The sequence below is a fragment of the Dermacentor variabilis genome, chromosome 3 (assembly GCF_050947875.1).
Source record: "Dermacentor variabilis isolate Ectoservices chromosome 3, ASM5094787v1, whole genome shotgun sequence".
NCBI classification, from domain to species: domain Eukaryota; kingdom Metazoa; phylum Arthropoda; class Arachnida; order Ixodida; family Ixodidae; genus Dermacentor; species Dermacentor variabilis.
This window is the reverse complement of record NC_134570.1, coordinates 167,181,338-167,208,746: the sequence shown is the minus strand read 5'-3', so window position 1 is coordinate 167,208,746 and position 27,409 is coordinate 167,181,338. Positions and strand designations below refer to the sequence as shown.

General features: G+C 45.7%; 1 protein-coding gene and 1 pseudogene across 1 annotated transcript; both read right to left on the bottom strand.

The window, feature by feature from the left end:
- Positions 1–1,947: 1,947 nt before the first annotated feature.
- Positions 1,948–27,154, bottom strand: LOC142576502 (chymotrypsin-C-like). Its single transcript, XM_075686658.1, has 6 exons — positions 26,988–27,154; positions 21,942–22,140; positions 8,678–8,807; positions 6,511–6,649; positions 4,755–4,894; positions 1,948–2,493 (listed from the first exon to the last, which is right to left on the bottom strand). Exons 1-6 carry the CDS (start codon positions 27,070–27,072, stop codon positions 2,284–2,286), a joined length of 903 nt encoding a protein of 300 aa, XP_075542773.1. The 5' UTR covers positions 27,073–27,154; the 3' UTR covers positions 1,948–2,283.
- On the bottom strand, positions 20,980–21,161 carry LOC142576804 (U2 spliceosomal RNA; annotated as a pseudogene).
- Positions 27,155–27,409: the final 255 nt, after the last annotated feature.

The following is a 27,409-nucleotide window of genomic DNA, read 5'->3' as shown; positions in this document are numbered from 1 at the left end:
TCTATTCGCAGGGTCTTGTAACAGTCGTGAATGGCATATGAGGTAGCGCCTGCGGTAGTTTTGCTGTTTTCTTATAAGGGCGTGCGCGCGTGTTAGCAATCGATACAATTGCTTTGTCGGCAAACCAAAGCCGCTGCCGCCGTTTATTCCTAGGAGGGAACGCGAGAAGTAGCAACGCTGCGTTGTCAGCTCTGGTTCCCTCAGAACGACAAAATGCCAGGGACACTTGGAACTCGCAGAGCTTTTTGAGTGTGCCTAACAGTTGGCAGCGTGAAGACTATATCTCTGGAGAAGATTCAGGATCAAGAAGGGATCCTTCACATGTGTCAGCTAGAAGAGTTGGTGACCTACAAAGCGTGCAAGGAGGAGGCGCTTAAGAAAAAAAATGGCATACGCACGCAACGCAGGTAGCGGTTAAAGAGCTCGCTAGAATGTTGGCTTCAGCGAGTTCGTGGCGCATGATCTACGTACAGCGCACAGAAAGATTCACCCAAGCCACCACCATAGCAAGCATTCTCTCCGCTACCAGCGTCGCGTGCGCATGCCATTCTTGCTTCCGTGTCTCTTTTTTGCGCGCGCTTTACGCAGAAAAATACGCATCACCACCTCGCCCTGACCGCCACACTAGTAAGCCTAATAAAATCTGGCATCACTGTTTTCCCGTTACACTATGGAGGATAATATTTGAAAAAGTGATAGCCAATATCATCGTCAGGTTTATGACTTCGAGTAATTTATTACTGTTCTCATTACGGCAAAAATAACTAAATAATGACACTTTTGTTAAGGTATATTCCGCTAGTGAAGACTTTTCCAAGCTAAAGAATCGCAATGATTGGGGTCACCAGTTACAAATAAAATTGATGTTCGTACGTGTAAACATCAGCCAGCCTGTAAACTGCAATAGGGGCGTTTTTTTCTGTGTGTCAGCACGAGCACAATTTTTTTTCCTGTGACCAAAGGCAACGGTGCTCACATTGTCGCATTACAGGGTCGCAGTCAGTGTGAGCGATATGCACTGCTCTTCCTTAGTATTATGGTGAAGGCATGTGGCAAAGTGAACTATTAAATGAGTCTTCAGTGGATCTAAAAACAGTTAAACAAACTGAGACACTTGAAATTAGTTTGTTACGCAAATTGAGCGACTGTACGCAAAACATTCCCCTATGTCTTAAATATGCTATCAATGAATACAACAGAGTTGTACATAAATCGTACCTACCTACTGTTCAGAAGTTCTTGTGACGTTTACAACACTCGGCGTCTTCTATGATTTTAGGAATGTTGCGTCATGTATAACAAAAAGAACGTTTGTGAGAAAAATTTTAAGTGGAGCTAGATTGCAAGAAATGCATGCAGAAAGAAAATGAACTCTCATGATGCTTGCGCCGGCTTCTGGTCGCAGTGGAAGAGGCCATACACAAATCGGGTACTTGCTTTGAGCCATTGTATTAAGTGTATTTCCTCGCGGAGGCGACCTCATCGTTAATAAAGCGCAGGCGTATGCCACACAACATGTGGGCTGGAAGAAACGTTCTTGTTTACACGTGTCATCCTTCCTGCATCGATGGCGGTATTTGTACATATTTTCACGTTGATTGCTTGTCTGGTATAATTTGATTAGACTTGTTACATTGCTGCTCGATACGAGCCACTAACATTGTCGTGCAACTGTTGCCGCATTTTTCATAACTCGGTCGCCAAACATATTTAATGAATTTAATAACGTAGCTATAAATTTCGTTGAGTAGAACGCGCCACCGTAGTCCAGTAAAAATAATATTGTTCCCATTGTGTTAGTACAAGGGTCACTCTGGAATAATAATTTGAGCGGAGTGACTTAGATATCGTAAGTAATATTTTGTTTTCGACAACGTTTTACGGCGATTTAAGGGACCTCGATGGTAGTTGAGGAGGTTTTAAAAATTTCGTATTATTCCACGCAGAAAAGTTTGTGATGATGACATTTTTATTTCAGAAAGCAGTACATTCAGCTCGCTACACAAACGCTCGGTGCACACTTGCTGACAGGGCGTAGTGAAACAAACAAGATACGTGATTGCAGCTTTTAGGTAGCTTGGATCTGCATATCGCACCCATGAATTTTCTGATGTTTGACGGCAACCGGGTGTTCATCTTAGGGTAACTGCTTCTAACGCCTGGCGGCCACGCTGCTATCGCCAGCAGAAGCCTGCAGTTCACTGCTTGCAGCACTCACACCGAATGTTCGAGTGGACTACTTTCCATAATGTGGGAAACGCTAAATAAGCCAGCACGCAGATTTCAACGTCGAGAAGCGCATATCCTTTGAACCTGGGACGTGCTCTTGGCGTCCATGTAAGGGTAAATGAACGTCTGGGTATAATGCGAAACCTTGGTAGCGATGAGTGGCAAGTGTTCGAAGCCGTCACGTCGTGGTCCGTCGGACACGATTCCATAGACTACCCAGTGAGTCGGTGCACAATAGCCCACAACTGGACTACCCGTGTCGCCCTGGATGCAGACAAATGAAAGCAATACGAAAATGAAACGCAATAAAAATGAAAACAATATGAACGTACGCATCTTGAAACGCCGTGTGTTTCAAGCTCCGGTATTGGTGCACTGGACTGCTACCAGTAAGTAAACCGTAAATTTTTTTTACAAAATATCAGAATGGGAAAAATCGGCAGCAAGTAGAACAATCCAAGTCATCATCATCCGTCTATTTTTGTCCACTGCAGAACGAATGCCTCTCCCTGCGATCTCAAATTACGCATGTCCTGCGCCAACCGATTTCTACTAGCGCCTGCGAATTTCCTCATTTCATCGCCCTACCTCGTCTTCTGTCGTCCTCGACTGCGGTGCCCTTTTCTTGGTACCCATTCTGTAACTCATATTGTTCACCGGTCATCTAACCAACGCATTACGTGACCTACCCAGCGCGATTTTTTCTATTTATGTCAATTAGAATATCGGCTATCCCCGTTTGCTCACGGATCCACAACGCTCTCTTTCTGTCTCCCAACGTTACGCCTAGTGTTCTCCGTTTGATCACTCTTTGTGCGGTCCTTCGCTTCTTCTCGATCTTTGTCAGTCTTCAAGTTTCTGCTCCATATGTTTACACCGCTAGAATGAACTGAACGTACACTGTCTTTTCATTGATACTGGCAAGCTTCCAGTCAGCATCAGCCAATGTCTATATTATGCCCTCCAACCTACTTTTATTCTTCTGTAAATTTCGTTCTCATTATAAGGGTCCCCTGTGAGTAATTAACCTAGGTATACGTATTCCTTCACAGACTCTAGAGGCTGACTTGCGATCCCGAACTCTTGTTCCCTTGGCCGGCTAATAATCATTATCTTTGTATTCTACATACTAATCTTCAACCGCACTCTTACACTCTCCCTGTTACGGTCCTCAATCATTCGTTGTAACTCGTCCCCAGTGTTGCTGAACAGGACAATGTCATCTGCAAACTGAAAGTTGTTGAGATATTCACTGTTCATCCTTACTCCTAAGCCTTCGCAACTTAATAGCTTGAATACTTCTTCGAAGCATGCAGTGAATTGAATTGAAATAATTGCCTCTAGTTGTCTGACCCCTTTATTTATAGGTATCTTTCTACTTTCCTTGTGGAGAATTAAGGTATCTGTGGAATCTCTGTTGATATTTTCCAAGATATTTACGTAAGCCTCCTACACTCCTTGTTTACGTTATGCCTCTATGACTGCTGGTATCTCTGCTGAATCAAATGCCTTTTCGTGATCTATGAAAGCCATATAGAGAGGCTGATTGTATTCACCGGATTTCTCGATTACCTGATTCATGACATGTATGTGATCCATCGTGGAACATTCCTTCCTGAGGTCAGCCTGTTCTCTTGCTTGGCTAATGTCTAGTGGTGCCCTTATTCTATTGGAAGTCATCTTGGTGAATATTTTATTCAATACTGGAAGTAAGCTAATAGGCCTCTATTTTTCAATCTTTTAACGTGTTCCTTTTTGTGAATTAGTATAACGTTAGTATTGTTTCAGTTCTCTGGGTGCTTTGAAGCCGTGCGACAGTTCGTATACAGGGCCGCGAGCTTTTGAAGCATCATGTCTCCTCCGTCTTTGATAAATCGACAGTTATGCCATCTTCTCCTACCGCATTTCTCCTTTTCATGTCTTTTAAGGTCCTGCTAACTTCGTCGCTAGTTACAGAAGAAGTCTCTGTAACCTGTTCATTATTACTTGGAATGGAAAATGATGAAAAAACCAATGGAATGCTAAAACAATGCAAAATAAAAGGGCAAATATACAAGGGACAATTTCTGAAAATGGCTAATGGTCCATTAAAACATATATTGTTTTTATTATTTCAATCTCACGACAAAAACCTTCATCAAGGCTGCACATATTAAGTGATAATATTCTGATGTATCACTTATTTCGCATTAAAGAAAACAGTAACAAGCCAGAATAAATATCAAAGTAATTTCTAGAAACCTGGCGGTGCAAGAACTTTATAGACGCAAAAAATTCCGCCAGCAGTATTTATAATTTATTGTAGCTTCCTATTTAAAAATTTGTTATTGTCTTAGCGATAGTCACTGATCGCGTTAGTATGTGGCCAAAGACTATTGAGAGTCTATGGTAAAGTTAGGTGTGGAATTCTCACCGAATGTGCGTGTAACAATTCCAGGAAAAAGTTTATGCTCCTTCGAGTCATCGTACCTTTCTAGGAGAGTACAAACCAAGCAGGTGTAGATAGGAATAGAGTAATGACTTACGAAAATAGATGGCACATCCTTCACGTAGGCGCACATTATGGACGGGTCCGCCGTCTTGTTGAAGTAATCCAAGCACCGGCGATTCGCAATAGAACTTGTAGTCATCTGCTTTAGCGTTTTCGCCTGGGAGCAATTTTCACCTGCATTGACGTATATGGTAAAGTTTGACAGCTATTCCTTTGTGCATATATCAAAAACACTTCGGTCGATCCGACAAAAGGCACACTGAATCAAGTAACCGTTGTGTAAGGAAGAAAACTTTCGTGACCAGTGCATGAAGTGAGTCGACTTCCTTTGCTTTTGATTCATTTCAGCAACATATTCTATGAGTGTTCCAACCCACACCAACTTCTCTACGATGACGCTATATACGATATTGGTATCTCAGCATGCGTCGAATAATACAGACCAACCACTGCCCAAGAAAATATTAAGGTTTTAAGCAATGTCTAACAGACCGCATGCGCCCACAGATAGATTTTGCAGTTTAAGACCTCAACCAATATTTCACAGGCTTGTTATACCAATATCCCCGTATTTGCCGCACGGTGCCCTTTGAGACACTAGTGCCAGAAGCTACTCACGTTTCTACACAATGTTCCCGTGCCGCTTCTGCTCGGGCACAAACGGCTGGCCACAGCTGGCGTTGCCGTCTCCGCATTTTAAAGGCGCGTTACAATACCACCTGAGAACCATTCGGTTCTGACCAGGACCTTTACTCTTTCTTTGAATGCCTTACAGCCCCGTCGTCATGTCTTCGTGTCTTCTTTCCCACTACTCTAGGCTTTACAAGCTATCGCACCAACTCACTGAGGTCACATGCAAGGGCGCCCCTCTTGGACTGTAGCTTGCAATGTTTGGTGCCCTCTAATTACGTCGTGAATCTTTTTCTTCTCAAGCCGTGAGTCTCCGTCAAAGCACCTTCCCTTTTTTAAGCACCAACTTGGCACTCTGACCACCGGGAGTGATATGTTAGAGGCCATTCCCGCACTCTGGAGAAAGCGCTTAGCTAGACAACGAAGACGACAATGGGCAAGACACTCGTTTGTGGTTGTTGTTCATCTGTCATCTTAGAAGTGGCTTCTATGTGTCGATATTTTGTAAATATAACTTTGTCTACTATTTAACCTCGTGACCATATATATATATATGGCTATAAATTGTACTAAAATTATTGACTAAATGGATGTTTTAGAACATCGTCACTTAAACTCTTGAGACATGTTGTAGCATATAGAAAAAGCGCCAGGATAACCGCGTGACAGCAATACGAAATTTATTGTAGGCGCAAGACCATAGACTAAAAACATTTCGAGTTTGCCAATTACCGGATAATATTTCGATAATTTCCAGCTTTGCTTCTGAAAGTCTTTTACGTGCTCCTATCAGCAGAATATACAGATGCATCAATTATTATAGTAATAACCTAAATAAAAACCTTTAACAATATATCTCCCCATGACGACGTAAAGTACTTGAAGGGTCATTTTATTACTGAACATAAATGAGGCATGCGAAATTATTTCGATATGCAGAGGAAGAACATTGGAGAAGGCAATATTTGCCGATGTAGAGACCGAAATTTCACGCGCAACTTTATTACAACTTCTTACGCAGGAAATATAGAATGCAAAGGGATGCAGCCGTTTTGTTAAACCAGCCCTTTTGTTTAACTTGAACTGCGTGGCAAAAACTCTATATTCGATCAAACGTTACAGTTGTTATCACAATATCAAAAAAAGAATCAACAACTCACATTCCTTCCCGCTTCCCCACCCAGCTGCATACAGCTGCGTGTTATCGGGTAGCTCCGCATGTGTTTCGGGCAAGCATATGGGTTGTACCGTGCGACTGAAGGTAGCAGCTTCCTTCAGCTTGATCACAGCGATGTCATACTGCAACATTCAGTGAAATACACAAAAGTTGCGTTATGTGTCAATCACTCAAAGAGAAATTGCTTGTATGCATACCTTGGTGTTCCACGCAACCTCAGCCATTCTTTAAAAAAGGTGGTTTAACTTATATGACTTAGAGGATCTGCATGCGGGCAGTAGCTGTCTCTAGTTAAACACTTCTTGATGTCCGCATACTTTGCTAAATGGGTAATTGAAGGTATGCTAAGTTTTAGAATATTACTTTCTGGACATAAGTGTGATTGTGAATGTTGCCGAGTGTGTTAATGCAGCCGAAATAAAGTTGGTTCCACGACGATAGATTTTTTCGTGCCTCCTTTCTCTATACTGTATTTCGTAAGTTATAAATAAAGCCCTGAAATATAAAAAAAATCTAATTCAGAGGTTATTTAGTGGTATAACGCGTGTCGTTCAATTTTGGGATATTCCGCGCACGCGCACTAATTACGCGAAAGAAAGGCTAGGATTCCTTTTGCAGTTTGGCTTAAATCAACTAACACTTTGAAAATATTGATCACGGCACTTCATCGCTTTTGTGTACGTTTGTTGTACATAATAGTCCATTTGCTGTACTATCTTGTTTATGACGCTTTACCGTTCTTATGCCATTTCTGAACTAATGCTTTGCAATTCTTTATGTATAGCATGCGATGACATATATCTCGTGTGTATTTTTATCTACTCTATCCTCAATGCTGATGTGGCTTTTATTGCGATATAGTGTATTCATTGCCTGCCTTTAATTTGAGACACCATGCACTGTAACTGTATATTCATTGGATCTGTACTCACAATATATTTTATATTATTGTTTGCTTAATTACATGATTTCTCATTTTGTTAGCGTTAAATGTATATTTTCATACCTGTGTTTGCCAATTCTTGCCATCTTTACCGCGCCATGGTCCTTGTCAAGCCCATGTAGCAGCATTTTGACCACGGCCCTCAAACTCCCGAATGTTGGCGTGAAGGTTCATGTGAAGATTCTAAGTACGAGATAAATGCCTTGGCATTTGGTGGCACATTTTCCTGGTCCAGGATCCACGATTTAAGCTGCGTTAACTGCTTGCAAAGCGCAGGAGCTCAAACGACAAGTATCCTGGTTCCGAAAGTGAAGTGCAGTGAATTTTATTGATAGCATGTGGTGTTAATACACGATTGTGTCCGAGACAAGTATACTTAATAGGTGCTAAGTGGGGGTGTTTTTGAAAAGAATTAATTGTAACAGAACAGACATACGAGGCATACTTGATATTTTCGAATGAATTTTCGAATGTTCATTTCCGAATAACACCCTTGTATAGTTAACACAAAATGTTGCTTGCGTCATTGATCAACGTAAGTGGCTACCGTCTGTCGGGCGTTTGTCGTACGTACACTTCAATCAATTATGCTTGAAATGCGCAGGAATTTATGCTTGTGGCATTGAAGATGAACCAAGGATGCTCCTCAGAAAGGCAGCACAGAAATAAATAATGTTCGGTTCTTTTCAAGTCTGTCGTGTAGTAAGGTTGCGTCAATTTGAGATCATTGACAAATTTACTGTCGTTAATGAGAACAATTGAAATAACATTTAGTGTTCTTGTTCCGCGTAACTGGAAACTGTGTCAACGCTGTTCCTACATTAGTTTCATTCAGTTTCTCTGCAATCTGGCTGCTATTCCAAGCTTTCCGATCCAACTAAACTCTTGCTTAATTGTCGTTCTTGCTGCACGGGGGACAGAAGTGTCACCTGCAAAATTCATTTGAATACGGGGAGAGAAGGGCACAAGGCTGCATCGAGCACCGTCCTAATCTCTCCTATTTCTTTAGTTATCTTCTACGATGTGCAACCAATGCCTTTATCGAAGTTGATGCGATATGCGAAGATCTACAGCTGTAGTGTCAGCTCACACAGGTCCCTGATATTTGTACAATTTGACTAAGAAAAAGAAAGAAATATCTGATGCACTTGCTCGGTGCTCATGCGGACTTATCTGATAGTTTCATAGAAACATTTTCAGCGTGCACCATTTCCTGTCCACTGCGGAAGCGCTTGTGGATGCATATCTCCTCTGCCTCGATGACCTGCTCTCCGGGAAGCCTGAGGTTTGTGAAATGGGAACCGAGATGGACACGGACTTCGCTCGAAAGCTTGGAGCTGCAAGAGAAATGCCATTGGAATATTAACTCGACAGTATCACCTAGACATGCATTTAGTTTCTAAAGAAGTTAAAAATAACAATGCTATCCTGCGAAAACCATCACGTGAGCGATGTTATTTCTCGCAATATTGTTAGCGGTGACACTATTTTCCATGATGGACTTTACTATTAGCAGAACTAAGCTTTCTTTGCCTCTCCCCACAGCTTTTAGGGCACTGACTGGTGGTATCGTCCTGTTGGCCGCCATCTTGCCCAATTTGACAGTGCCTATTATCATGGAAACAAGCACGGGATTCAGTGTCAGCCGAGGCGGCCTCGTGCGGTGCAGGTGATGCACGTAAGCCTGGAGGTAAGCTTCAACACACATATGCCGTCGTCCACATGTAGCCCCGTCAATTCGACGTAGTATCTTTATTACCTTTGATTTAATTTGGTTATATCATTGTTGCCATGGTGTCTTCATAGCTCTGCTTTCTTTACTTCGCCGTCCTCATGACGCCGCTGTCCTCACGTCAATGCTATCCTCATTTGGTGTCTAATTCGCCATCATGCCATCGGCCTTTCACCATCGTAATGATACAGATGTCGTCGTAACGTGGTCATCACGCCCTCGTTATCATGCCATCGTGGTCATTTGCTCGTCGTTATGCATCCACCCGCCTGCATTTGATGTCAGCCGTCTTCTTGATGCCCTTGTGTTAGTTTGACAGCTGTCAATTCGTCGTTGTCTGGTCCGCTTTATCATCTCATTGTTGCCATGATGTCACCATGCCGCCGTCGTTATAATACCGTAGTCAGCATTGCTTCATCGGCATGCGCGACATAAGTATTCTCGAGTGCGAGAAGTTTACATTAAGCAACGCGTTTCCCGCTGAACATGCGTCCGACTTACTCGTGTGCTCTGTGCTTGAATATGGCCGCTCAACAAGAATCGAGGTTTTCCCGCGAAATAAAAATGAAAGAATCATCATCATCTCACAGTACGAAAGATTGTCACACACGGATATATAAGATGAAAGGAGGAGGGAAAGTGAGGGGGTCGATTTTGTTAATCATGACTGCATAAAGGCAGCCAAAAATAACTAAATTATGGGGTTTAACGCACCATAACCATGATCTAGTTATGAGGCACGCCGTAGTGGGAGACTCCCGAAATTTGTACCACGTGGAGGTTATTGTAACGCCATGGAAAGCATCAGGGAAATTAGCCACGAATCATGTTATATATATATATATATATATATATATATATATATATATATATATATATATATATATATATATATATATATATATATATATATATATATATATATATATATATATATGAGTGTGTGTGTGTAAATGAAGGGGTCAGGACAATGAGTGAAAATCGGCGCCGGGCGCGGTTGTTCTGTAGGATGCACAACACGATTAAGACATCTCGCATACTCGGGCGGAAGATTGCCGTCGTCGGGATTAAGGGCGGGCGGAGAGGTTTGAATGCTCAATGACTCCAGTTAAAGGCGCCCAGATAGATTCTTATCTTTAGCTATATATATATATATATATATATATATATATATATATATATATATATATATATATATATATATACTCATGCTCCGCCATGTCTCGTTCTATCTGACGGGCGTGGCAAAAGACTTGGTTTTTCAACCAACAGAACGATTTCTCCGATTGAACCATCTTCAAGCGGGAGTTTCGACACGTATTTGAAAACGCCGGTGGTTCGCTCCGCCCTTGCGAAGAAAGCGCTTGATGCCGGCAAACAACACTCCGCTGAGTCCTACACATCATACATCGAGGATGTGCTTGCACTCTGTCGTCGTGTCAGTGATGCTATGACTGAATCGGAGAGGGTACGTCATGTTCTTAAAAGCATAGGTGCTGTGGCCTTCAACGCGCTAGCCGTGAGGAAGCCGCCTACAGTCGCTGACATCGTCTTGACGTGCCAGCACCTCGACGAGCTTGAGCCCGTACGCGTGCAGCCGGACTGCGAACACTGTCCTACGGCGGACCCTGACCTGTGTGTAACGATTCGGGCAATTAGCCGCGAGAAACTACAAGCACTTTTCTTTTTATCTCCGTTGGTCCTTCCTGCTCAGCCTTATGGTGCAGCGTTGCGGGACGTGTGAGAGAAAATTGCGAGATTGTAGCTGGCGCCACGTCACCTCCACTAATTTAGTGAGGGATTTGTGAGGCGGAGGCTAGTGGAGTCATTGCTCGTTGTCCACAGTGTAATGTCCTCGGCATGGAATGAGTGCGAGAGATTAGGTACTACGTTTAACGCCTTGGCCATGGGAAGGAGTGTTATGTTGAAGAGCAGCGGCGAGAGGACTGACCCTTGCGAGGTGCCTCTGCTGCCGAGTGCCAACGTTGGGGAGAAAAAAGACCCGAAGCTGATTTCTGCTGTGCGGTGTCTTAGGAAGGCTGAAATGTATTTGAAGGTGCGAGGGCTTGTTGCTAGTACCCAGCACGCTTCTAGGATGACGGATTGGTTGACGTTTTCAAAGGCTTTGGTTAGGTCCAAAAGTAGTATTGCTCGCGTGCGTTTGGTATTTCGGGGATGGAGGGCCTCTTCCGAAATCTGAAGCATAATGTCCTGTGTGGACAGGCGCCTACGGAAGCCAATCATCGTGTGGGGGAGTAGCTCGTGTTCAAGAAGGAGCTCGCGTGTATGACTTGCTCGACGCATGTTGATACTCCTGCTCCTTGCCCCTTACCAACATACGCCCAAGTTGCTACCGCGCCTCCAAATGGCGTCCGTTCAACGTCGTCTCTACCCACATACGCGCAGGTTGGTGTCGCTCCTGCGGCCAATGTCCCCTCAATACCACTTGAGCCTTCATCATACCATCTGAGCGCGCTCTCTCCCAGCGTATCAAGCGGCCCCTACTACCCGACCATCTCGTCCTATATGCTATTACTGTGGTTATCACGGCCACATATTACGTCTTTCCCGCAAGCGCCAACAAGATGAGCGTCGCGGGTACGACATGACTGAACGCGAAAGTGTGGGACCACTTTTCAAAACCGGTGTTACGCGTCCCCTCCGTGCCGTTCGACATCTCCGCCCTCAACAACCGAGACATCGAATGGTTACCGCAGCACCAGACGCCGCTCACCTTCGCCCTTCCGCCGCTCCTCGTCACCGCTCCGGCCTGCCACGTTCAGCTCTGACCTTTCAATAGGTGAAGCGCCAATAGTGACGGCACACAAGAAGAAATACAGACAGGAAGCGCCTTGTCCTGTCTGTATTTCTTCTTGTGTGCCGTCACTATTGGCGCTTCACCTATTGAAAGCTATGCACTAACTAGCCCCACAACGTGTTTTACTGCACCTCTGACCGTCACCCGGAAAGAGAAGTAAGGCAGTTTTTGGAGGAAAAACTGCATTTACCGACAGGACTACAATTCCTCCAGCGCGCCCTTGTGATATGATGACTGTGTTCATCGAGGCTATGCAAGTTGAAGGTTTGGTGGACACTGGTGCCGCTTTATCTGTTATGCATGCTGTTTGTGTAAGCGTCTCAGGAAAGTTGCAATGCCTTACGGTGGACCACTGCTGGTTGCAGCTCAAGGGGACTCTATCCGCCATTCCGCGTCTTGTACTGTGCGTGTAATGACCGACGGAATTATCCAACACATACAGTTTGCTGTGCTGTCGCCATGCTCCCGCCAGCTCATTTTAGGATGGTATTTCTTTGCCTCTGCTTCTGCTGCTATATGTTTTGAGCAACGTGTCGTACACTGAGTATTCGCTTGGCGTTGAAAAGTACAAGCCACTTCGTCTGCTCGCTGCAGAAGATTGCGTGCTACCTCCAGGCTGTCAGCAAATTCTGACCATCACGTCCGACATCATCGACCATGGAGCTGCGTTTGTATTATATTCTGCGCGTTGTGACAAGAAAGAGATAGCCATTGTAACAGGCCTAGTTAGATTTGACAATGGATCTGCGCTTCGCGCCGCTTTGGCTTGCGTTGTTGATTCCTAGCCTCTCTGTGTCGCTCCCCTCAAGGCGGCTCTCCCGGAAATGACCTGTGCTGGACATTGTCCCTCTACCTCTGCTCTTGCAGCCGTAATCAGCCCCGACTTGGCCCCTTCGCAGACACAACAGTTACTTAGTTTGTTGAAGAGGCATGAAACTTCATTCGACGCCCATCCTTCGACATTGGGTCAGACTTCCGTCACAACGCATCGCATTCAGACTGACGGCAGATCCATCGCACGTCGCCGGCGTTATCGGGTGTCTTTAGGCGAGCGCAAGATTATTGAGGAAAACGTCACCGACATGTTGCAATGTTAGATAATCCGCCCCACTGCTAGCCCATGGTCGTCGCCCATGGTTTTGGTCCGAAAGAAAGATGGCTCCGTACGATTTTGCGTCGATTACCGAGCGATCAACAAGATGACTCGCAAGGATATATACCCTGTGCGTCTCACTGACGATGTCCTCGATTCACTGCGAGGTACCGAGTACTTCTCCAGCCTGGATCTGCGTTCAGGTTACTGGCAAATTCCAATGCACGAAGGCGACAAAGACAGCGTTAGCAACCCCAGATGGTCTTTACGAGTTCAACGTCATGCCCTTCGGCCTCTGCAAGGCTGCTGGAACATCTGAACGCATTATTGACACTGTTCCGCGCGGGCTCAAGTGGAAAACATGCTTGTGCTATATAGACGATATCGTTTTTTTCTCATCGACATTCACGCAGCACCTGTACCTAGCCCAACAGTCAACTCTTCTTTAACATCAGGAGGAGCTTCTCACATGCCTCGCTAGCGCTGCTCTTCAGCTCAACATAAAGAAGGACCGTTTTGCAAGCAAGACGATCAAGCTGTTAGGTCAATTGTGAGCAAGGATGGCATTTGACCTGATCCTGACAAAAGTTCGGTGGTGCTTTGCTTTCCTTGACCAGAAAAAACCAAAGAACTGCGCAGTTTCCTTGGCATCGCTTCCTATTTTCGCCGATTTATGCGCGGCTTCGCCTTTATAGCTGCTCCTTTACGCAACCTACTTCGTTCTGGTGCTCCCTTCGTGTGGTCACCAAAATGTCAACCTGCCTTTGATCAGCTGAAGGGCGCCCTCACATCTGAACCTGTCCTGTGTCATTTTGATGAGACTGTACCCACAATCTTGCGCATGGACGCTAGCGGCCATGGAATTCGTGCTGTTTTCCTCCAGGGGGACACCTCTTTGCGTCAGAGAGTCATTCAATATGCAAGCCGCGTACACACGCCTGCCGAGAAGAACTATACCATCACCGAGCAGGAATGCCTAGCTGTTGTTTGGTCCATCCAGAAGTTTAGCCCTTATCTCCGCATCCGCCATTTGACCATCGTCACGGACCACCACGCCTTATGTGGGCTTTCCACGCTCAAGAACTTGTCAGGACGTCTGGGTCGCTGGATTTTTCGTCTGCAAGAATATGACTTTGGGGTCATTTACAAGTCTGGTAAAAAGCACCAAGACGCAGACGCTCTTTCTCAGCCGCACTCATTAATGACGCCGCAACCACCTCCATGGACGCAATCCCTGACGTCGCTCCTACGGCGACTTTGTCCTTCGCCCCTCTTGACCATCTCACTTCGGAAGACCATGAATCATTTTCGTCTCAACAAGTCGCCCATTCGTACTGTCGATATTTTAAAGACCGCCTTCCTGGAGCTTTGCGCCCGCCTTGCGCCAGGCTCCGTCGACAGCTGACACAATTTAAGGGCGCTATAACGTAAAACTATTCCAATTCTGCAATCAGCGCTCCGCGATTGGCCAAAAACTTTTTTGGACCACCTCCACTTCACCTGTCTGTCACATGACGTCACGAAAATCACGATAGCTCCCCATCTGATATGACGTGACACACTGATTATGCATGATTTGACCGAGCAAAAGAAAAATAGGTATTTTTGATACGACGCCTTTTCGCCATTAGCCCTCAGCTATTGGTCAAGAGTTGTCGGGCTGCACCCACTTCAGCTGCCTGTCACGCGACGTCACAAAACCTCAAAAGCTAACCGCGTCAAAGTGACGTGTACGCGTTAAAGATGCATTAAATTGCCGAACAAAAGTGAATTTTCTTCAGAATAGCCGCAGGCTTCGCCGTTCCGAAAGGAATAAAAGATGGCTGCCGCCGATCGCTCTGGCACTGGCTACTCGCATTTGCCAGAGGGCATGGGCTTGTTTGCGTGTAATAAAACTTTTTGCGTAGCCGTGTAACTTGTTTGAGCACTTTTGGCACGTTTACAACGTCATTCTGCTAACTCTTCTTTGCCGAAGATTCGTTTTAGCGTCATTCTTAAGGTTCCGTTGGATGCTGCCGCGATTGTCGACGAGCCACCGCAAGCTATGTAAGGGAAAGCGGACCAATCGCAGACGCAGGCACCACCCTCTTCATCCGGTTATCGATTTTCGGTACAGCGGCTTGGCCCCATCGAATCCCTCTCCGCTTGAGCGTGCTCCTCGCCTCGCCTGAGCCAATTAGATAAGACAAGCCGTTCAGTGTAGGCAATGTTATTCATTTTTCAAGCAAACAAAAGTGACCTCCTATGAACGAGGAGAGCGCTTGATTGATCTGTTGAGACAACCCTGTGGGTGACCGCCCGATGCTTGCGTCGGCGGTTACACAAGTTTGACGTCAGGAAATTGGACTAAAAACATATTGAAATAGTTTTACGTTATAGCGCCCCAAGCTACGAAACTCCGTGCTGTACCGCCATATCCATCATCACAACGGGCAACGCTGTGTGCCCGTACTGCCTCGCTGCCTTCGTGCTCGTGTCGTTCAGGCCTCTCATGACGATTTGACGGCTGGCCACATTGGCATCCTGAAAACTTACGACCGCATAAGAAGTCACTCCTACTGGTCTCGCCTGTCTACCAGTGTGGCAACATACGTCTCTTCCTGCGCATTTATCAGCCTCGAAAGCGGCCAACGTCAGCTCCTGCAGGGCAGCTACTACCGGTCTCGTGTTCTGCGGAACCGTTCAAGATTGTTGGCATTGATCTCTATAAGCCGCTTCCGATGACTCCAGCCGGTAGTCAATGGACAGTTACAGCTGTCGACCACCTCATGCGCTATGCCAAAACGGCTTGTGTCAATTCTGCATTTGCTTCGTACGTCGCTACCTTCATTCTTCAAGCCCTATACCTACGTCACGGCGCCCCTCGCGTCCTTCTGAGCGAGCGGGGAAAGACATTTCTTTCAGAACTGGTAGGCGAAGTGCTCAAAGCCTCTGGTACAACTAACAAGACTACTTCAGGTTACCATCCTCAGAACAACGGCCTGACTGAGCCGTTTCATCGCACGCTCTCTGACATGATAGCAGCCTATATTCAACCAGATCACAGAAATTGGGACGCAATTTTGCCATTCGTTACCTTCGCGTATAACACCGCCGTCCAACGCACAACCGGTTACTCGCCATTCTACCTTGTTTATGCCCGTTCGCTCAGTTCCTTTCTGGACGCTCCTTTCTTTTCTGCCCCTGTCGGTACACCTCCATCTTCCTGCAAAGAATATGTTTCCCGCCTTGACGACTGTCGCCAGCGTGCCCGCTTCAACACCGAAGACAGACAAGAGGACCGCAAGGATCATTATGACGCATTTAATCGCGTAGTTTCCTACCAGCCCGGCGATGAAGTGTTGCTATGGACAGCAGTTCACGGTCCTGGGTTTTGTGAGAAGTATCAATCCCGCTTTATTGGCCCATACACAGTGCTGGAAATGACTTCTCCCGTTAATTATCGTGTGGCCCCTGTTGTTCCCTCACCTGACGGCCGTTGCCTCTCTACCGAAGTAGTCCACGTTTCTCGTATGAAGCCCTTCACGTGCTTTCCCCGTAACTTTAGGCTGAGGCCAGGATGGCCGCTCTTGCGCAGGGAAAATCAATGTGAGCATTTATTGTGCACCTTTTCATCATCTGTATATTATCATCATCATGTGTGTGCCCTTCTGCTTCATCATGTGGGTGGTGGCATCATCGTAATGAGGTCGGCCCTTACTGTGACGTCACAATACGCACACACGCACACACACACACACACACACACACACACATATATATATATATATATATATATATATATATATATATATATATATATATATATATATATATAACAGCTGCCAAGCATTCTTGCTAGGTCACAGTGTAATTGCGTTCCGCCTTAGTCAAATAGCGACTAGTATAAGCCACAACGTGTTCAGCTCCTTGATGACGTTGCTCAAATACGGCACCGATGCCGATGCCACTGGCATCAGCGTGCACTTCCGTAGGTGCGGATGCATCGAAGTGACGCAATATGGGCCCTCACGTTAGTAGAAATTTTAGCTGACGGAACGCGTCGTTGCAAGCCGATGTCCAGGTGAAAGGGACGGCTTTTTGGAGAAGACATGTTAGGGGTTACACCACGTCGGCGAATCTTCGAACGAAGCGACGAAAGTACGAGCACAGGCCCAAGAAACTCCTCAACTCCCGCACTGACTTCGGTGCTTCGGAGGAGCTGACTGCCTCAATCTTCCGTGGATCTGGCCTCACACCGTTTTTGTCGACCAGATGCCCAAGTACTAACGTCCCGGTTTCTCCGAAACGACATTTCTTGGAATTTAGGATCAAGCCGGCTTGTTTGACACAATCCAGAACAAGATTGGGACGGCTGTTATTTCACTCAAGGTGCTGCCCAAAATCACATCATCGAGGTAGCACAAACAAATTTCCCATTTAAGTCCTCGGAGGATAGTATCCATGAATCGTTCGAATGTTGCTGGCACGTTACAAAGGCCGAACAGCAGAACGTTAAATTCATAAAGACCGTCTGGTGTCACTAAGGCCGTTTTCTCCTACTCGACTGGGTGCATGGGTATCTGCCGATACCCTGATCGCAAATCCAGTGATGAAAAGTAGGCAGTGGAATGTAGACAATCGACGACATCATCAATTCTAGGAAGTGGATACACATCCTTTTTGGTGACCGCATTCAGTTTCCTGTAAACGCAAAACCACCACGATCCATCCTTCTTCTTTATTAAGATTACTGGTGCTGCCCCCGGACTAGAAGACTCTTGAACAACACTATTCCGCAGCATGTCTTTGACCTGTTCAGCAATAACTGTCCTCTGTGTTGAAGAAACGCGCTAAGGCTTTTGCCGAATGAGGTGCGCAGATCCGCTGTCACTTCTGTGGCGAGCACGAGAACGCGGGAGTGAAGCCTGCTTGTCGCCTTGTGTGAAATCGAACACAGAAAGATGTGCCCACAAAACTTGTGCGAGAGCGCGGCGCTCATGTGAGGGCAGTGCCTTGTTAATCATTCGTAGGATCTGCTCTTCAGAAATACTTCGTTGGGGATCGCTAGTATGAGACTGCTCCTCCTCGCTTAGAACTGTAATGGAGCTGTAAGTAATCTCGTCAAATTCCGCAAGCTTCATATCACGCGGGAGAACGGCAGGGACGCAAGAACAATTGAAAGCCCACAAATTTGAGGCGCCATTCACTACTCTCACGACAGAGCGTGGTACAAGTACATCTTTCTTTGCACAGCTCGACGTAAGTGGCTGGACTTGCGCGTCAAACGATGAAAGATCGGAAGCAGCGAAATTGACAGGGATACGTAACAGCAACCAAGGCGGCAGCAGCAAATCGTTCGAAACAACACAATAGATTTCACTGGTAAGGATGTATCGGCAAGGGTGGCGAGAAGCGAGCTATTCAAAGTAATTTCGCCTGTGCCACAGTTAACGGATGCACCACAATACTGAAGAAAGTCAATCCCGAGAATAACATCATGAGTGCATCGCGGTAGTACGAGAAATTCTGTTTTAAGATCTTCTCCTCCGAATAAAACACTTACAACACAAATATCAAGGGGAACTAGGCACTCCACTGACACCACGAAACGTCACACCATCATACCACGGGAACATAACTTTCCGACCCAGCCTCTCTTTGAAAGTCACACTCATGACGGAAAGGGTAGCACCAGTATCCACTAATGCTGTTGCAGGTATACTATCAATTAACACACGCACTTTGTTCTTCACCATCATAATAGGCAGAGGAGTATTTCGCAGAGACGCAGACTGTCCGGCGACCTTACCTCCATCGGCCGCGCCGGCTAGTTCCCCAACGGCGGTGGAGACGTAGCACGTCGCCGTGGTGACGGTGAACGGCGTTGGCAACTGGTTGGGGGCGTCAGGCTGCGGTCTGAAGCTGGCGAGCCACTCCTTCTACTGTACTGACGGAAGGTATTCCGAGGTGGCACGCCTGTGGTGTTTGCAGGGTCTATCGGCCAACGGTCGTCGTAACTATCACGTCCAAAATTAGGCCATGTTGGTGGTGGGCCATATGTTGTTGTCTGTCGCCGCCGGCGACAAAAACGGGCAATGTGTCCTGAGGCGCCACAGCTGTAACATACAGGTGATGCGCGACCGACGTTGTATGCCTCGGAGTCAACGCTGGGACGCTGCGAATAATAAACGCGATCTTCCGAATTCCGATTCGTTGTGGTAGCTCGACGAGTTCGTTGATCGTGCGTCATGTCGTCGGGAAAGGTACGTCGGTGCTGTCGCAGCTCATCGACTCGACAGTCTCCAACGCCTGGCATGGCAGACAATGCTGACACAGCAGATGCATGTTCTTAAGGTTGGTTGGAAGCGCAACCAAGCTGTTCGGCATCCTCCCCTTTGATGTGTCGTTCAAGTTCTTCGCGGACAATTTGCCTTATAGTTGCCGCAAGGTCAAATTGAAAGCTGTAGTTGTCGTTTTCGTCAACGCTTGCCACTGTTGTGACATTTGCTAGCCTGCCAAACTTCGGCGTGATATGGCGCAGCTTCAAGGCCTCAAATGTGCGGCAATGCTTGATGAGGTCGGCTACCGAGGCGAGACTCTCCTGCCCGATTAAATAATTGTAAACATCCTCGGCTATGCCTTTGAGAAGGCGTCAAACCTTGTCCTCTTCGGACATTCGAGGATTGACAGTCTTGCAAAGCTTCAGGATCGTCTCTATGTACGTAGTACAGGTCTCACCTGGGACTTGAGCGCGCTGAAGCAATGTCTGCTCAGCCCGCTTTCTTTTCATGGTGGAATCGCCAAAGCACTCTGTGAGGTGAGTAACGAACCTGTCGCACGTTGTGAACGTATGTACATTGTCGAGCTGAGTCGTGGAGTTCCAGCCGTTCTACTTGCTCACACGCTTGTAGTGGGTGAGCCATTCCTCCACATCCTTGCCGAATTTTCCAAGAGGGCGGGGCTCCATCTGATGCATGCAGGCGCCGGTTGTTCGCACTGGAGCAGCCAGAGAAGGCTGTTGGTCGCTGCTGTGGGACATCGGGATCTCAAGTGGTGTTGGAGGCAGTCGAGCGAGGCGTCGGCTCCGGCGTGGCACTTGCTGCAGCAGCTCCGTAGTCTTGGTCGAAGTACCCCGTACCTCCACCACAAAACTGTTACGGTTAATGTTAAACCGGCTTTATTCAAGGGACGAGATTGATGGTAAAGTCAAGATGGCGTCCTGAGGCTGCACCAGCTCACGTCTTCTTCCTCTTCTCCTCGCCCGGCTCACGCCGTAGCAATATATATATATATATATACATATATATATATATATATATATATATATATATATATATATATATATATATATATATATATATCGTCTGCGGAAGTTGGCAAAAAGTTGCTCCCTGCGTTCTCCGCAGTCAGGACGCACACCTTTGATTGCAAGGCGGAAGGAGTGAAAGGCATTGCATAGATTAGGTGAACAAGGGTAAATGAGAGTACCCGCCTGTTTAAACGCGTAAATAATCATTTACTCTGTGCGCATTTGTCACCGATCACACGACACTGTGACGCGTCATCACGCGTCGCTGGCACAATGCAACAATTGATGCCGGTCTACTGTGCTGTTTATTTAATATCTAACACTCACGATTGTGCAGTCATAACGTAGGTGGAGTGGCGCATAGAACACTGACGAAGCACTAAAAGAAAATAAGTAGAGAATTTGTTATTCAAATCTAGATTTCTTTTTCTTACATCCAGTTCAGTACAAGCCGTATTTCGACCGCCGTATATCATTTTGTATATTACTTCTGTACATTAGAGGTAACAACTTCACACGTTTTTACAGCGAAGCTGTATATGGCTAGTTTCCAGCCGATGAGTGTCCGCAAATAAAAAACGTCGCCCGATCTCGAAGATAATGCAATACTGGGCCGACCCGCGACGGATGTGAAGCAGGCTTCAAGCATTCCGCCAACTTGGACAATAAGTTTATTAGCTTAGGTCCCAATACAACCCGTATCACATATTTAGCTTATAAGAACAGATACTACACTTTAACCCGTGTCGGCAGAGCCTACGTTCGCACTGCCCTCTCTTGGTCGGCGTTCCAAGCGCTTCCGTATCTGCTCTCCTTCCGCATTCCCGTGGTGGCGGTCCGGTCGAAACATCACGCGTTTCTAGAGTCCTCCGGCTCCTCGGGATGGCGGTCTCGTGGTGCACGCGAGTGTATATAGCAATCAAGGTAAATGAGTCCGTGCCTATATTCAAAATTCTGCGTCACCTCTCTGTCGTATATGCTAAACAGCTTCGCTGGCCATCCACCTTCAAAAAGTGGAACGGGTCATGATTTTTTAAATTTCATTCACGGCCATCGAATCGGGGCACACTTTGCAACGTCATGAGGCACCAAGTGGTGGTACCGTAATATTTACTCGGAAAAATGCAGCCAGCAGCTTTGACTCCGACACATAAGAGTGTAGGCCTGCATTTTTCTTCTGCGTGTTGTACCAACACATCGAACACTTCGCTCTGTGCCAAGACTAGTTCAAGCTTAATTATGTGAACTTGTACCAATCAATGGGGGCAAACTAATAAATTCTATAGTTTCCCAGGGCACATTTATCTCAACCCAGGGCTGTTTCTAGCTTCGAGCACAAGTGCGCTTTCTCAGCGTAGCACGTGCTGCTTATTGCATCACCTTTGTATCGTTTAGGAAAAGGGTGGAAAAACGCTGCCAAATTCTCCATATAAAGAAACTTTGCTAGGACTGCAACGGACATAAAGTGGAAAGATGAGGACGACTGCTATGATGAAAATGATGGCCCCAAAAGACGTCCATTCTTGAACTTTCTTACTCTATGCAGTGCGCGGCCGTCAATACGTGGTTGTCACCGATGAGGACACCGTCGCAGAAATGGCTTTGCGTCGGCGACGGCGCGTTCAAGTGCAGCGCGGCCACCCAGGGCCACACGCCGTGGTCCGCATCTTCTGGCACCGCGTTTACTCGGACCCTTGGGGGCTCAGAGATGACGACGGGTCTACCGCACTCGCTGGCTGCAATAGCGTGTGAGAAAATAAAGTTCCCTCTTAACGTTCTACCTTTTTAATAGTGTGGCAGCGCTACAGGTTGATGGAGTCCAGCGTAACACCAAAGGTATGACAGATAGGGTTGGTTATTACTGCGGACAATTTTCAGACACCTGAAGCTTTTTCAACGGGCACAAAACTCTAGTTACAGTGGCGGTTCACGCGTCTCCCTTATTAGCAATGTGACCACCATGGTTGAGAGAGGCTCATGAGAACTCTATCTGGGGAATAAGATCGTTGAAGCCATTAAGAGGTGTTTACTACAGTGCCGTATCTTTATTACGATTTCGATGTGTCACGAAAAGACGTTCACTTTTTTTGACAGCGTTCTCTAGAAATTTCCTACATGGAATCACCTATTGTGCTGCTGCGGTTTAGACAATCCGCATATACCATTGCTCCAGAACGAAGAATTTACATACCGGTGATCTAACAAAATATAAAAATTTTCTGAATGGGCCTGAATAATTAAGATTGTGGGTCGTTTTCTCAGGGCGTTACTACACGACAAATGCTGCTTTTATTTAGGTACGCTCGTGTGCAATTGAAAACAGTAAAAGATGATAACTTCAGGGAAGGTTAGTTAGTGTAGTTGCAGGGCCAGCAGCATTCACGAAGACTCGACATAGCTGTGCCGTTGATATCTCCAAGGCACACGTGCTGGCGCCATCTCATGCTGGTTAGTATAATGGACACCTGCCATAAAAGCTGAGGCGTCCCTGCCTGCTTTCCTGAAAACATGCGGAAATCTACACGTCCGCTTTTCCGCTCACGCCACAAGCTAGCATTAACCTATAAAACCAATTTATTCAACACTAAAGTATATCATCCAAAGCTGTTTTCAAGGTAACGAATTCTATCCAGACACTATCTGTACATAAGAAGACAGGGACCACTCTTAATAGATCAAAAACAATACCACATAGATGGGTAGAGAAAAAACTGTGACTATCAAATGCAGACAAAGTTTTCATGATCACCTGTATCAAATAGCGCCAGTGATTTTCCACTGATAGTACTCAGTGTGCCACAAGAAAAATTTTTTGTTGCCAAGCCGTGAGGAAATTCTTGATCGAGGAACGAGTGCAAGAACTTGGTACCAGATGGCAGAATTGTGCAGTGCAAATATGGTTGTATCTGTCCTAAACATGAGGCTTATTGGCGGGAATTTTTTACCAACATTCAATTACATTGGCAAAGTATACACTTACGCACCAAATTTTTAACCAACATTGCGTTTGTATACTCATCGTCATTTGTCATTTTTTCGAAATGTGCTGAACGCAATATGCCAGCCTTCATCTGAAATCCTATTCCTCTTTGCATATTTATTTTCAGCGGATGCATTCCTGTAGAAACTATACAAGGGTCCCCAAATGGGTGCGAATTAGATTCTCATACTAATTAGGCTGTGTATATATTTTTCTTTCTTTTGTCGACGCATGCAAGTGAATGTAAAATGAAAGAGAGAATTCTTTTGTGGCGGCCACTCACAGAAAATGATGTTAACTTTTGCTCCTCTACCCGAATACCATATACCTTTCCTGAAGCCTCTTGGCTCACCAGCCGTTGAGTGTTGTCCTCCATTCGTGAGGTTGTGCATACGCTTGGCATTGTGAGGCGTAATGCTCACATTCGTTAAAACCGCTCTCTTTAGGTCTGTCTGAAAGGACTACATGATGCTGCTGCAAGCTTTACCGACACTGCCAATAACCAGCCGCAATGGCGCAGTGATGGCTATGCTAGCATATGTGCAGGTCGCGAATACAAAATGCATAAATGCGCACTGCTTGTAATGCGTTGTATCAGTCTCTATGATAGTTGAAGGAGGCATCGCTGCTCTGATAATGTGAAAATCTAGTGAACGATTGTGAGCATGAATTGCTACCTAGGCGATCAGAGATACGTAACATATGAGTTTGCGGGAAAAGTCATTATGCCGTTACAAATCTAGGATTACATTGGGCACGCAATGGCCTGTGGATACATTTTTCGTCTCCTAAGCACACTGGGATGGCAGAGGTTAACATGTATTTTCGAGACTCACATTTTTTACCATTAAAACCGCCAGAAGAATTAATACTTAGGGCACCTCTCCGTTGGGGCAGTTGCAGAAGGCTACAATATTTATAAACCAGGAATGTGTCACATCGGTTTTGCTACACCGTAAAAAATGCTAATTAGTTTCAAGCGAGCCAGATAAAATGAGTAAAACTTGAAGCAGCGCGTAGGAGATGAAGACAACAATCGAAAACACACACAACAGGACGAGCGCTGCACTGCCAACTGGAAAATTTATTGAAAGATCACGCAGCTTTTATAACACGCCAAGAACACCAGCAGCCAAAATGTTGAAACGCATGTGTATTACCTACAAGTATAGGTGCTTGCCTAAAATTTTTTAAATTTTTTATAAGCACGTATACTTGTAGGCAGTACGCATGCGTTAACCCTTTTGGTTATCGGTGTTTTCTGACATGGTATACAAGCTGTGTGATCTTTCAATAAATCTTCCATGTACAGCGAGCGATCGTCCTGTTGTGTGTGTTCTCGATTGTTGTCTTCATCTCCTTCGCGCTGCTTCAAGTTTTGCTCAACATGAAACAACTCGCCCACATCAAGTTGCTGCTACAAAATGTAAAATGATAACATACACGGCGATATGTTCATTGAGATGTTGCAATAGGAAAGCAAGGTATTTCATGCAGCAAGTGATTACATTACATCGGTCACTTCGTTAGCTTAAAGCTTTCGTATGTCCCGATGTCGCGTTAGAACTCTAGGAATCCCTCTAGGGTTCAGCGAATAGCGCCTGTAGAATACAAAAAAAAAAAACTTCACGGCATCATGGTAGGTTCCTTGTGATCAGGGTAGTGAACATAAAGAGCTAAGTGTATCGCACAAGCTTCTCAGTGGCGCCAGAAGAGGTATAGGAAGATAGGCCTAAACTGCTGAATTGATGAGTTGAACTGTGATGAGTTGGTCATGAGATGACGAGTTTGACTGGCGGCCTCGCTCATAGCATTCCTAGTGGGCAGAATGGAAAGCTTTCATGTATATATATTTGGGTATGCGTTGATGAATTGCTGGTTTTAACCTATTCTGTAATCCCGAGCTTTGCGACGACAGACGACGTTGATGAATCGACTGAGGTCGATGCACCCGCGTAGCACTTGGGTCATTGTCTTTGGTTTGATAATTATGCGCTGGCGTGCAGGTGTGTTTCATTTTTATTAGAGGTGGGTGAATATCCACTTATCCGAATACGAACCTAAATGAGTAGCAAGTGTCGAATATCGAATCGAATATTCAAATGCAGACGCACATATATACAGCAGGAATATTTTTTTGCGGTATAATCAGGTAATGGGGGGGGGGGCAATCCTGCTCACAGTCAAAAATACAGAGTGAACTGTCACGCACAATTATGATCTGCTTGAAACGTAGCATCACTATGAGTGCCATTAAATGAACTGCGCGAATAGCCGCTCGACAACTATAGAGCCTGATTGCAAACAAATTTTCCAAGCATGACAGGCTACTGTCATGCTTGGAAATATATCATCAGAAATCAGAAGTTGTGGAAGAAGAAGACAAAAAAGCTGGTGATGAATTGGGGAGTCGTAGGCACAATAAAGGGCCCGTTACAAAAATAAAACATCGCTGGTATAGCGTTGAAGATAAAAGTGCACATGAAGAACTGCAAGAAAGACTAATTGGCAGAAAAGACGCTGGGATGGCCAGTTATCATTCAGTGGGCAAGAAGTACAACCAAGGGGCCTGAATTTTCTTATTCACAACCATATAAAGACAAAACATTAGGAAGGAACGAAAAGCACAGAGCAAATTATGATGATATTTTGGCTGTAGTGCAAAAACTTAAAAGCTAAAGGGAAATAAAATAGGACGACGTTGCATTACCGATTGTGCAACGGCAACGGCTGTTACCATGTCCAAAGTGTACGGTATTTACGTATATAAATAAGATCAACCCCAACGTGTGTCAGTCAGCGCGATGCCTCCGCCGCGCAACCGAAAACAAAGCTTGTATTACCTAGCTTTCTCTGTTGTTCTCCGAAGCTTTCACGTTGTTTTGCCTGTGATCAGTTGCGATACATTCTTCAGCAGGCGGGGAAGCGCAACCCGAATTTAATGGTCGGCGTTTGCAAATTATATGGTCAGTTACAATATTCGAAAGCACCGAATAGTTCACTTTCGAACAGGAATCCAATACTACACAAAGTCTAATCGCATTCCAATAGAAAGCTTTAAATATTCGCCCACCCCTAATGTTTACATCTACTGTGTTTAGTAGACTTTATAGGCAAGTGGTTCTTGCCTATAAAGACGCCGGCTGCTCTCTTTCAATTACGTGATTTTTGGCTCCAAACATTCGTTACAAAAGGGGGCAAGTATTAGGCAGAAATGCGCTGACATCATTTCAAAAGTCCTGCACAAGATATAATTGTTCTTGGGGAAGCACAAAAGGGGTCTCCTTTGAGTGACAATTTACAAGTGTGACACTACAGAACACGGCAACAAAAGCCACGGAAACACGCAAATAATTATATTAGCGCTTCTTTTTAGCTATTCGGCAATGAATATTCGCTATTCAGTCATTAAATAACAAGCCTGTCAGTTGCCGCTCTTATAATGAGTGGTCCGGTAGAGCCAGCATTTAAGCAGTATAAACTACGAAACATCCCACTCCGAAGAGTGTTGAACCGTGCGGTGGCTGCAAAAAGAAAGACTCAGTCACCCTTCATCTCGGCACGAACCTCTCGCAGGCCAGCCAAAACAGCAAAAGCGCTTACCCGTTCCTTGACAGTGTACACCGCTGCTGTCGACGAAGGTAATCAGAAGCAGCGTTATCTGTGGCAGTAAACAATTGGGACGCATGGCGTCGTCGCTAAAACTACTACGACGGGCGCCAACAACTGACCAAATGGCGGGCTTCCGAGAGAGGCCGAAAAAGAAGAAAGTTTCAAGTGTTTCCGGTCGTCCACGGTGGGTGGCGCTCGTCCTCCGGTGCGTTGCCTGATTGCTTGCATATCTGTAGACGGATAATCGCGTTCCGGGAAGAAAACTGAATCCGGCGCTAAGGCTCTGACGAAAGCGCTCTGAAACCGGACACCGCAAGTGGCTGGACGTGATGAGATTGTGGCAGCAATCAGGGATATCTCGCTTCTTCTGCTTCGTCTCTTGGCACATGCGTTTGAGGCATGCCGAAGGAAGC